The 12,216-nt window shown below is 48.0% G+C and overlaps 1 protein-coding gene across 1 annotated transcript; it reads right to left on the bottom strand.

Annotated features, from left to right (window-relative positions):
• Positions 1 to 1,229: 1,229 nt before the first annotated feature.
• FGF3 (fibroblast growth factor 3) lies at positions 1,230 to 7,063 on the bottom strand. Its single transcript, XM_051777152.1, has 3 exons — positions 6,814 to 7,063; positions 4,761 to 4,864; positions 1,230 to 1,567 (listed from the first exon to the last, which is right to left on the bottom strand). Exons 1-3 carry the CDS (start codon positions 7,061 to 7,063, stop codon positions 1,235 to 1,237), a joined length of 687 nt encoding a protein of 228 aa, XP_051633112.1. The 3' UTR covers positions 1,230 to 1,234.
• Positions 7,064 to 12,216: the final 5,153 nt, after the last annotated feature.

A 12,216-nucleotide genomic window follows, 5' to 3' on the forward strand; every position in this document is an offset into this window, starting at 1 on the left:
AAATGGGATTTGCACCTGTTTCTATATAATGTCAAATTTAACTTACAGCTCTTTTGTTAAATTCAGGTTGAATCTAAATCTTTGTATTACAATGTCATCTCCTGGATGTCAAGAGAAATTTTTAAAGCTTAACTCCTTGCTCAAAACTGAATCTCTGATGTGGGTTCCCCTCAACTTCCAGAATCACAGTAGAAAAGTCATAGAATCGTGGAGTGGTTTGGGTTGGAAGGGACCTTAAACACAGCTGGTTCCACCCCCCTGCCACGGGCAGGGACACCTTCCACTAGCCCAGGTTGCTCCAAGCCCCGTCCAACCTGGCCTTGGACACTTCCAGGGATGGGGCAGCCACAGCTTCTCTGGGCAACCTGTGCCAGGGCCTCACCACCCTCACAGGGAAGAACTTCTTCCTAATATCCAACCCAAACCTACTCTCTTTCACGTCACATTTAAGTCCTGTTTCAAAAGAGGATTCATCAATTGGTAAACAGTTTTATATTGCTAAACCCGGGCCAATGCAAATGCCACTTTACCAGCATTCATTCGTTTGAATTACACGGTCAGGCGTCTTGGGGTTTTAATTAAACAAATTCAAGAATAATCTAGTAATGTGTAGCTCTGTTGCAATGTCTGAAGGAGCTTACAGGTTTACTTTTCTTGGACAATCTTGGAAAAGTGTAATTGATAATGGTTGATCATAAAATAAAAATAAATACACGTAAGTTAAAAAAAAAAAGTCGGTTTTCTAACTCCTGTATTAAATAAAAGTAAGGATGTAGCTTCTTCTGGCCAAAAGAGTCCTGAAAGTGCTATACCTTCTCTGTGGACACAAATTTGGCAGGTGTAAAATACTCCCATGCTCTGGAAGGACAGGACCACTGAGCACCTGTGGCAAGTTGGAATGAAAATACTTGAAATGAAAGTCATATATATATATATATATATAATTTTTTTTTTTTTTTTAGAAAAGAAAATGTGAAAGCCATTGACAAAATTATTACATCCAACTAATTTACATTTGAACGTGCCTCAGTTCACCTCACATCTCTTTTACCACGGGTGCTAATCCTACAACGACTAAAAGTAAGGGATGTGATTTTCGGTTCTAATCACGCGGCGTAATAAAAACTGTCCGTGTTACCGCCTGTCGTACCACCACAGCTGTCAGTTCTTTTAGCAGTGTTTTGAAGACTCTCAGTCACTTCCACCCCCAGCACGAGCTCTCCCCCCCACCCCGTCAGCGTCCTCTCCTCCTCCGCTGGTTCTTGCTCGGGGCCCTCAGGAGGCTCTCCCGGTACTTCCCGTTGGTGTGGAACAGTCGGACCATCTCATGGTCTTTGTTGTCCAGTACTCTGGGCAGAAAGAGGGAGGATTTCTGTGTCCTGCGGGTTTTAAAGCCCCTCCTGGGTCGCCCTTTGCCGTTGACGGAGACGTACCAGAGTCTCTCGGCGCCGGCTTTGCGCTTGGTGCCGGCCCTGCTGGGCACGGTGCGGTAGAGACGGGACGCGTAGGTGTTGTACCCCAGCTCGTGGATCCTCTCCACAAACTCGCACTCCGAGTTGTAGTTTTCCTGTGGAGGAAAAAAAAAGGCGACAAGATCTTAGGCGAGACTCTACTCAAGTGTTCAGGGTCAGGACAGCCTGGTGAGAAAACCTCGGGCTGGCGGTGCGAAAGGCGAGCGCGAGAGAAGCTCCCTGGTACAAGGTGCTCCCCGTCAGCAGTGTGGGCACACTGCATGGATCAGAGACAGGCAGAGGCCCAAAACCACACTGAAACCAAAAAAAAAAAAAATGACATATGAATAGGAATGAACTGTGAGCAGCTGATTGTTCAGCTGCAATAATTTCGTGTGTGTGCTTATGAGTTTAATGTTGCTGTGACCAGGTGATTTCATTGCTGCCTATCAACCTTTGCCTTCTATCAAAAAGGCAAAATGCTACAGCTTAATATAAAATGTGGCTCTTCCATTGGTATATTAGGCATTAGATGCACGTGCATGTCTGTTACATCCAGTTTGCTTTGGATATTTGAGCAGTAAACCACAGATTCATGGAGCTTCTTTGCTTCAGCATAACAAATGAAAGCACTGTCTGCCCACCAGCACATTCCTCCAAAATTCCAGGTTGCTCCTCTATCATAAACTGCAAGGGAGAACATGCACCCATCCCAGATGCCCACATGATCTGTCCAAATTTGCCCCTTTTCATCTGGCCCTTAACTGAAAGAAAACTGTGCAAGAGCCTGGCACGAGGAACTCCTTCCTTCTTCCTCCCCAGGAGCAGCACAAAGGACCTCCCACACTGTACATCTTTTCTTAACTGCAGGGCCATCTTTGCTGTACCTGTGTGATTAAGATTTCGGTATCTAACCTGTGTGAAGCACAGAGGCAGAAGGGAACTGTTACCGTGGTCTTTACAGAGGGATTTTATTTTGCACTGCTTCCCTGGAGGACATGGAAAAGGCACAGGTAGCCAGGCTGGGGCCAGAAAAGCCCTAGACCCCACTGACAACATGCCTCTGATGCTGTTCACTCACCAGAGATGCTGCTGGGCGTTTAACAAGATTTTAAAAGGCTCCACATGTGTCTCAGCTTCCCAGCTGTAGAACGGAAGCGCCTTTCCTTGCAGGGACAAGGTTTTCATGTGCTGTGGTGCTGGAGCCCACACAGCCACCAGATGGAAGTGGATTTGTCCTGCTGTCTGCCCCCCTTCTGGTTGCAGAGGGTTTTATCACAGAGGACAAATCTAGAGGATTATCACGATCTGCCAAGGACACAAAGGAATTCTGCAGACCCAACAAACTCGTTTCATTGACACGGGAAAATTGGTGAAGCAAGGGATAACAGGGTTATTCCAATACTACTTGATAAAACACTCCCTGTATAATTATCCCTGAATTAGTGAGTCTTATTCAAAGCAGGGGCCTGGTACAGGGTCTTGGACCAGCGATATCAGTAAAGTTGTTGGACAGTTTTCTCTAGGCAAGCAAGGACAGGGGGTTTCCCCTGAGCTGAGCCCTCACCCCACACTGCTTCTGTGAAAAAAGCTGGAGCAGAAAAGCTTTTCCTGGATTGTCCCTGCAGCTCTGAAACACAAGTCTGAAACAGTCTCTCTCAAACTACAGCTGGAAGAGCAAAAATTTTCTTTCCTAGTTATACAGAAACCTTCCATGGTTGACACTCTTTGGTTGAAGAAACTTCAGGATGGTCTGATGCTCCTTAAATTAGAAAGGGAGAAAAGGAGTCTCAGAGCTATCCTGCTCTAGGCTTTTCTCCACTTCAGGAGAGAAGCTTTTTGCCCAGAATTGGTTTAGTCCTATTTTTATTCACTATGATTAATCTGAAGGGAAAAAATACACCTATTTTGAAGAAGAAAGAGAGAAAGCTGAGAAAGAACTTGAAAAAAATCATCCTTCCCAATAATTTCTTTGAGACAGATGCTGGCTCTGAACTGATGGAGGAGCTCCATTGAAAAGATGCCCATTTTAATCAGAAGTGACACAGAATCACAGAAGTGGCACAGCAGAGCTGCTATGTCCTCATTCCTCTCTGGTTGCATTTTCCATTGCCAAAATTGTTTGTGATGTGCTTCTCTGCACCAGCAAAGAACCATCACCTTTGCACACAGGCCCCTTTATCAGTGAGCATCACGTGAGACACATTACAGAAGATGGGTTGTAAACACTGCCAGAACATTCTTGAAAAGGTGGAGTAAAATGTGTTAAACTGGGGAGAAAACAGAGTTGATTGTATTACCTGAGCTGCTTTCACAAGGGAAAAAGCTCACACTGCTCAGGGACGCTGTTCAAATCAGCAGAATTACATCTAATGTCTAGTTAAAGGAAGCAAATCTCACTCAAGCCACATTTGCCACCTCCTAATCTGCTTCCATATCCCGGGATTCCTGGAGACACTGCACAGTGTGGCTGTTATGCAGTTAAGAGAACACAAGATTGCTTGGGATGTAATCAAAGACAATGGATTAAACCCAAGTAGGTAGATAACGTGTATAGTACACACTGACAAAGTTGCATTAGTTTGTGAAGAAGTCTAAGCTGGAGTGTTTTGTTCACTGAGGGGAAATATTGTCTAGGCTGAAAAGGCACTAATATCATCACAACCCATATTTTATCTCACAGATCAGGGCTCAAAATTAGGTCAAAGGAGTAAAATAAGGTGTTTATTTTCACCTTTATCTTCTTGCACCTTCTAGTGCTTCCTTTTAGTAGCTATAGCCCTGCCTTTTAGTACCCTTGAATCCTTTCACTGCCCTACCAAGTGCTCTGTGCAAAGAAACCCCCAGCAGGAGGCTGCTTTCCTGGAACATAAATGCTCAGTTACTCCTGGATATTCTTTACCTGACATGTATGTCCTCTGCCAGTGTCCAAGATCCACATCAAATATCAGCAGAGACAATTCTGAAGAGGGGTGGATGTTCTGCACTGCAAGAGTCGGCTCACAAAGTCTTTATCAGTGCACCCAAGTGCCCAGAACTTTGGCCATGTGAAATATCTTTGCCAAATACATTCTTTGGAAGTACAAGAAATTACATTCCATGTACCTTTGGCTTTACAGGGCAGTAAGAAAGTAAAACCACACCTTCTTTTAATCCTTTTAAGAATATGCTGATCAGTCCGTTGCCTGCAACAATTCCGGACAAAAACCCGTCATAACGTTACTCTTTTCTCTAGAAATGCTTATTTATGAGAAATCAGTGCTCCCCAGAGGAAATGACAGGCATATGCCAGACTCGAGTAAAACTTACTGATGCATAAAGTCTGCCCCTTTTGTTCATGGCCAGGTATCTGCCGGAGAACAAGCCCTTGATGGCAACGATTCCGACGTCCACGGCGGTTATTTCCAGAATACCTAGAAACAGAAACAGTTAGGAGATATGTCATTGCTCAGGTGTCATTTTTTTTCAGATACACCTGCATGACTGCTTACCTGCAGAGTATGATTTCACAGTTCTCCCTAGCTCACATCAAAATCCCCGTGCAATCACAGGAATGAAATTACTGCTGTTTTGAAACAGCGGAAAGCAGCGATGGCAGGGGAATTGTTTGAGACAAGGTGGACAGTAAATCCCCGGATGTCTGATGGAGATTGAACTCTATCAAAAATGAAAAAGATCTGACACTGAACTAGAGGCTCACTTAATCCCATATGTATATAAAAAAAGTTTAAGTCCTCTTCAATGCCTAGGAACATGAGAGCTCTTGACTTACTGAAACTAGTCACAAAGCTGCCCCGTTTCAGGACAAAGCCCTTGCTGAGGTTTCCAGAGGGTAAACCAGAGTGAGTCAGCTGTATTTTAGAGCCATGTACATAATCATGAAAGGAACTTGTCACTTAAGAGGTCAGTGTAGCCCTCCAGACAAGAACTGTATGACTGTCTGAGACAAATTAAAAGAGAGGAGGTTTTCAGGCCATCAAAGATGGGGTCTCCAGCACAGCAAGTGTCACAGGCAAGGCTGCTGCACTACCTGCCGTGATATTTATGTCCAGCCAAAGGTGCCAGGACACTGCTGGAGGCACAAATGGCTCTGAAGGTGTTGTGTGTTCATGGCTCTCTCCAGCTGGCTCACTCAAACCCTGCTCTCAGTTCTCCAGCCACGACCTGATGGCTCAGTACTTCCTACGAGTGTTTGGAGGCAAGAGGTGACCCCTGCACCCGAACCCTTGGGCAATGCTCAAGGCAGAGCCAGGGGCCTGTCCCCTTTGCAGAGCCGGATTGCTGGCCTGGGAGGGCTGGGCTGGCTTTGGTGCAGCTGTTTTGAATCAGGCACCGGTTCGCTGCTGCAGGAGCCTCCCCCGGGCTTTGACAGCGAGGGGGGGTTTCTCTAGGAAATAGTGGTTTTCCTTTATGGACTTCAGACAGATCCCTGAGGTCTCCCTATCTCTGTGTGCCATCGCCAGGCGGGATTTACGCTTCCTGGGGCTGCGGGGCCGGGGCAGGGGCCGGGCTGGGTGCGGGGGCGCCCGGGGCTCCCCCCGGGGCAGCGGCGGTGCCGAGCCCCGCTCTCCTCCCTCCGGCCGCCCTCGCACAAACCCCCTCGCTCCCGACGTATCCCCTTTCATCTCAATTACCGCCGATCCCCGGCACATGTCAAAGGGGGCAGATGTGATGTAGCCGGTGGAAGCTCAAGCCCCCCGCGGGAGCCAGGATGGGACGGGATGGGATGGGATGGGGGAGGCGTGGGCAGCCCACCGCGCGTCGGAAAGGTCCGGGGACTGTGTCCCGGGGAGGTGCGAGGGCACGGGCTGGGCTGCCCAGCGGTCCGGGCTGGGGCAGAGCTGGCGTGGGAAGCCCCCAGCGCGACGAGGGCAAGTGACAGGTCGGGCGGGCTGCGCCGTCCCGGTCCCCGTCGGGGGAACCTCGGCCTTTGGGGGTCCCGCTCTGCCCCGGGGGGACTGAGACCCTCCGCCGCCGGTCGTGTCCCCGCACCCCTCAGGGCTGGCTCGGGGGTCCCCCGCCCGGTTCGGGGACAGGGGGTGCTGCCAGTTCCCGAGGGACAGACCCTCGGGAGCCGGAGGGTGCGAGGCAGCGGGAAGGGAGCTGCGGGCTCCCGAAACGCCGGGGCGAGGTCTCGCCCAGCCCGACGAGGGGAGGGGGCGAAAAGCTCCGACAGCTGGAGGTGCCCCCGGTCCCCTGGACAGCGCGGGGCAGGAGCGGAGGCGGGAGCGGCTCCGCCACCGCCCCGTCCGCCCCGTCCAGCGCCCGCTGCCCGCCGGTGCCGGGGCCTCCAGGGACACCCCTCCCCGCCCAGCCCGGCCCGGGGGGACGCGGGGCGGGCGAAGGCGCGCCCGGTACTCACTGAAGGCGCTGTTCTTCTCCAGGGTGCCGTTGATCCTGCCGCTGGGGTGGATCTGGAGGTGGTACTTGGTGGCACAGTAGAGCTTCCTGCGCCGGGGCGCTCCCCCGAGGTGCTCGTAGACGCCGCCGCGACCCCCCGCATCCCGGCGCGGCCGGGGGGCGCTCGGGGAGGCTCCGGGCACCCCCGAGGCCCGCCCCGGGCACCACGGCTCCTGCAACAAACTCAGGAACAAGATCCAAGTTATGACCATTGTGGCATGATGGCCGCAGCGCTTGGTCTGCTGGGGAGAGCGAGGCTCGCAGCGAGTGGCACCAGGGGTCCCATCAAAGCCGTCCTGCTCGCAGCACTCCGCAGTTGCCGAGCACACTCTGTTTCGAGCCGTGCAGCATTGGCAAGATTTTATCAAGCCTCGATCCGGCCCTTTTATCTGTCTCAGATTTACTTAAATCAATAGACATCAGCAAAGGCCACCGAAGAGTCCCAGCTGTTTGTATTAGATGGAGCTGCCGTGATCAGCCTTCTCCTTGGGTTTCCAGATAGACAGACGGCATGCGTGAGAGACAGGCAGGAGGAAGGAGGGAGGGAGGGAGGGAGCCGCTGAATTTCTGCAAGAGACTGCGGGGGAAAATAGTTGATCGACGGAGCATAGAAATAAAAGCAGCTTCCTGCAACAATAGCCTGATCTGCGACCAATTGATACAGAGCAGAGGAGGCAAAAGGTATCAGTCTCGTGTGAACTCCCAGAGTGCAGCGTGGATAAAATTACACAGCATCCCTCTCCCGCCACCCCACACACCGCACACCCCCGCACGGGGGCCGCCCGCCCCGCCGGGAGCCGCGGAGCAGCCGCGGACCCTCCGCCGAGCTCCGCCACCCCCCGCGCAGCCCCCGCGGCCGGGGAGGAGGGGGGGGGGGGCTGATGCTCGAAGCAAAACATCTTCAGGAGGTGGCTTTTGGAAGTGCGCAGAGGAGCGGGGGAAAGGGATGCGGGTCCCGGCTCCCCGGGGAGGAGCAGAGCACCCCCGTGGGTCTCACCCAGGCGCCGGAGTTTGCTCAAAGTGTGTGTGTGTGTGTGTGTGCGCCCCCCACCCGCTTTGCCCCCGGTGCCGAGAGCAAACAGTTATTACTAAATCAATCAGTTCACGGTTACAAATAATACGCGTTATTTAGACAGAGCTTTCAAGATTTAATCATTTCTAAATGAACTTAGACAAAGTAGGGCCCGGCAAGTGTTATGATTTACATCCCTAAATGCATTTGCAAGAAGTCGGAGCTAATCCTTTTTCTTAACTCCGGTGCCTGGAAAGTCTCATTAGCTGGAGCAGATCTGCACTCGCTACCATGTCGCTTCACACAACTGCCTACGCTTTCAAAATAGGATGGAGCTACCTATAAATAAATATAAAAGAAGGCAAAAGGTTCAACAGCTTCGTGAATTACGCTGCCCCTGTGTGCTCCTCAAAGGCAGCTCGTTAATTAGATTTGCATCTGAAACAGGCAGTAGGAGTTTTGGGGAAGTGTTTGAGAGATAATTAGTATTAATGTGCTTGAAGGGCACACAAATACACCTTTGAAGTGAGTCACGTCAGAATTCAAGCGTTTGACCTTGATCAATATAATTTTTTTTTTTCCGGAACTGGTGAACATGAAGAGATCTATAAATTTTTCTTAAAGACCTTCCTATGTAGAGCACGAGGACTTTCTTACACGTTAAAGACTTCTTTTAAAGGGGAAGCTTTTACTAGTGGGAAAATAAGGGAAGGGGTACGACCTTTTTCTAAAAGGAATGGCAGGAGGACGAAACTATCTCGAAAGCGACTCCCTAGTTTAAGCTGTGCTTAATATTTAGTAGTTCTCCAAGGCTAAAAGGCTTTCCATTATATGGTCGTCTGGAATAAAAGGAAACACATAAAAACCCCACAAGCACCCTCTCCGCCATTACCACCCTTCCTCCCCCTTTTCTTCTCCACAAGTTAAGCCCCCGCCTCACAAGGAGAGTTTGATCTGGGGATGATAAATGTTTGTACAATTAATTCTTTATTGCTGCTGTTGTACAATGCCACTGCCAGGCAGTCAAGTGGTTCCAGTATATTGATTGGAAATTAAAATAGTTAAAGCACTGTATACACGTAAAAACATGAAACCATAAATATGCAGGAGCCCGATCTTGGAGCGGGGCGGGGAGGGGGGGTGGGGAGTTGCTTATGGGCCAAATCCTTTAGTCCCTCCTAAAACAAGAACGTCTCTGGAAAACCTTTCTCTCGGGGATGCACCGTAAATCGTGTCCTGGGGACTCGTAACCTCTGACGAGCTACAAGACAACAGTGGTAGCAGAAAAAAAAAAAAAAAAAAAAAAAAAAAAAAAAAAAAGATAAATAACTCTTAACGTGCCACGAGTCTCCTGAAAGATGCTTTCACCGGCACCGCTTGAAGGGGAGATAAAACATAATTACTGACAGTAATTATAGCGATCTCTTCCCAGTAAATCTCGGGTCCGTCCCGAGCCTGGTGCATCGCCCTGTGGATGCGCAGCTGACATTTTACAGTTCGGGCTTTGCAGGGCATTTTCATTAGAGCTCTGAAAAAAACCCCACACCAATCCCGCAAGATCCTCCTCCCGCCCCCCCCCCCCCCCGCAGTAATAAACCAAAAAGACTAGTGGGTGGAAGAGTAACACGTTAATGACTTTTGCTCAAATTGCTTCCATCTTGATCACATTTTCATAATTAGCACCATCATCTACAAATCTTTCCGCCCTGGGCATCTGCCACAGACAGGCTTCCCAAGCGATGTGTATTCTGACTTATTAGGGAGGGGAACACTTACAGGTCTATCATTAATGGTCCCCTTTCAAATGAAATGAATACGACCTCCACGGAAATATCAAAGGGCCGTAACTGCCTTGTCTCACTTGGTAGAGCACTGAATAGCGAGCAACCTTAAGTCGTTTTGCTCTAGTCAGACATCTATACAATAAAACATAAGCCCACTCTTGTATATTTTAAGTTGTCTGGTGACCATTTTTGAAAACAAAAAGGGTCCCTTTGATGTGGTCTAATTCGAACAGGGGGTGGGACGTCAGATGTGGTCTACCGAGTCTTTCTGGAAATATTTTTAATTATGCCCCAAAGCTCCTTGTAGCCCCAAAGTAATAATCAGTTTGAGTCTGTTACTTAATGTGGGGGGGTGTGCAGAATGAGCTCTAGACCGTATGCAACTAAATTAGAATTACAGCTGATAATGATCTACTAATTCGCTCGAAATGTGGGATTTTAAATGGAACACGTGAAGTCTCTGTTATTCTTTATGCCTCGTCTCGCTAACGGAGTATTTTCTAAGCCTTCTTTCAGCTTAGCCGTCAAACCAGCGCTGCTCCTGGAAAGTCATTGGGTAAAAGTGAGTATTTGAGACAGATGTTTTTACCCTTACAGCGTGCGCTCTTCTAAGCACGTAAAGCACTTGTACCCTGAATTGATTACCCTCGGAGAAGGAATACATATACTCGGATATGGATCTTTATGGCGATGTAATTTCTGTTTAAGTAGTACATAAATTTAAGCGCGGAAAATAAAAACGGGGCAACATTTTGAAAGCGCCCCCCTCTAACGCTCGGTAACTTTAACCTGAAATCAAGTTTACAGGCACAGATTTTGCAGCGATTGGGCTCCAAGGCTGGTGTGAGCCGGGATCCGCTGTTCCTCCCCGGTCCAGCACCGCCGCCCCCGGCGCTGATTTACGACCGGCCCGTTAGTCCAAGGAGAAGGAAGTTACAATTTGTAGAGCAATAAATACCGAGGCGGTGGGTGGAGCCCCCAGCAGGGGGGGAAAAAAAAAAATCCAAACAAAAACTAAAAAAACAAACTCAAAAAAAAAATCTAAAAAAAAAAATTCGCTCTCCTTCACCAATTAAAAATCTATCCTTGCTCGGATGCGGACCGTGGGAAGGTCCCAAGGAAAACAGCCCCGGTGCTGATGAGGTGTTTGTTTGCGATGTGCTAATGGCATCTTCCGAGCGGAGCTTTCCTCCCTGGTGCAGTTCCCCTCACACCTGCTGGTATCGGGAAGAGCTTCTAAAATTCGGCTGATTTTTATTCGGCCGTATTTTGTTTTCTTTGTGGTTTCCTAGCGGGGTTATTCTGCACCCTGTGAACAATATAATCTCGTTTAAATGACTTTCCAGACCACACAGCATCACGTTACCACCTTCTATACGGGCAGGCGATGCTGTTTATTGTACTGTACACTGTTAGCTCCCAGAAAGCAGGATGAAGGCAGAGCGGAGGAGAAAAGCTCCGGGGAGTAAATTCAGAGCTTCTAAGGTCCAGGTTGCTTTCTCAGGTGGAGAAAATAAGATTTAGATAATTACAAATGAAAGCAGATAGAAAGAAAACTCTAAAGGAAACGTTAAACACATACCAGGCACATCAATATTTTCCCCTTTGTCGACTCATGATTTGAGCTTAATTTTATGTTAATTTTTAATCTTTTAATTAATGTTTATAGTGACTTTTTTTAGTTTATGAACAAACAATCTGAGGTCCTCAGGTTCAGGAGGATACAGTCAGTTCTATACACACTATATGAGCTGGTGCTATATTGCCCTTCAGACAATAAATTGATTTACAGTTTCAAACGTCTCTTTTTAGGTTAAAAGCATGTGTGATGTAATCGAGATCCGCTATTATTATTATTATTATTATTATTGTTATTATTATTGTTATTATTATTATTATTTCAAAATGCAAATGCCTGAATTCCTTGCTCTTACTAAATTCCTACTAAAGTTGGCAAGAGTTTCTCTGTCTGAGGACCGAGGGATTAATCCTTCATTCAAAGTCCGTGGAATTCACTAAGAGCCTTTTCTTTAATGCCAGTGAATTTGGATCAGGCCCAAACTTATCACTAGAAAAATTATTTTCTGTTGTGCTCAGATAATCTCTTAATGGTTTACTGAATGAAAATATTCAAAACAATGAAAGCAGGAACATTAAAGGGAAAAAAAAAAGCCTGTTTTTTCTCCCCTCTGTTTCTTACTCCTTTTCAACACAAGATACAAAGGAAACAGTAGAAGAAATGTAACACACCACAGAAAAATGTGCCACGGTGTGGTTTGGATGACTGTCATGTGGCCTGCAAAGATTTGTGGAAGGCTCAAACCAGGCTACAATAGGGATATTCAGATCAACCCAGAACTGCAGCCATGAAAATAACCAGCCACCAGAGATAAGGGGATGTTTAGGGGAGGAGAAAGGGAGTATGAAAACAATAGAAATGTAATTTGTTGACAATTTGGGGGCCATGTTTGCAGACCTGCTTCACACCTTTGATATCTCAATCATCAAGCCAGAGCTCTTGGAAAAACTTTGCTCCTTTTTTTTTTTTTCTGATAACGCAGCACACGTT

The sequence above is a fragment of the Manacus candei genome, unplaced genomic scaffold (genome assembly GCF_025592945.1).
Source record: "Manacus candei isolate 608988 ecotype Guabito, Panama unplaced genomic scaffold, ASM2559294v1 h1tg000009l, whole genome shotgun sequence".
In the NCBI taxonomy this organism is placed as follows: domain Eukaryota; kingdom Metazoa; phylum Chordata; class Aves; order Passeriformes; family Pipridae; genus Manacus; species Manacus candei.

Bases quoted from the DNA above. Each gene is read 5' to 3' on its own strand.
- FGF3 (XM_051777152.1), bottom strand. From the start codon at position 7,063: ATGGTCATAACTTGGATCTTGTTCCTGAGTTTGTTGCAGGAGCCGTGG. The intron at 4,865-6,813 runs GTGAGTACCGGG...TTCTGTTTCTAG, and splicing joins GGAGAAGAACAGCGCCTTCA to GTATTCTGGAAATAACCGCC. The intron at 1,568-4,760 runs GTAAGTTTTACT...TTTCCTCCACAG, and splicing joins GGGGCAGACTTTATGCATCA to GAAAACTACAACTCGGAGTG.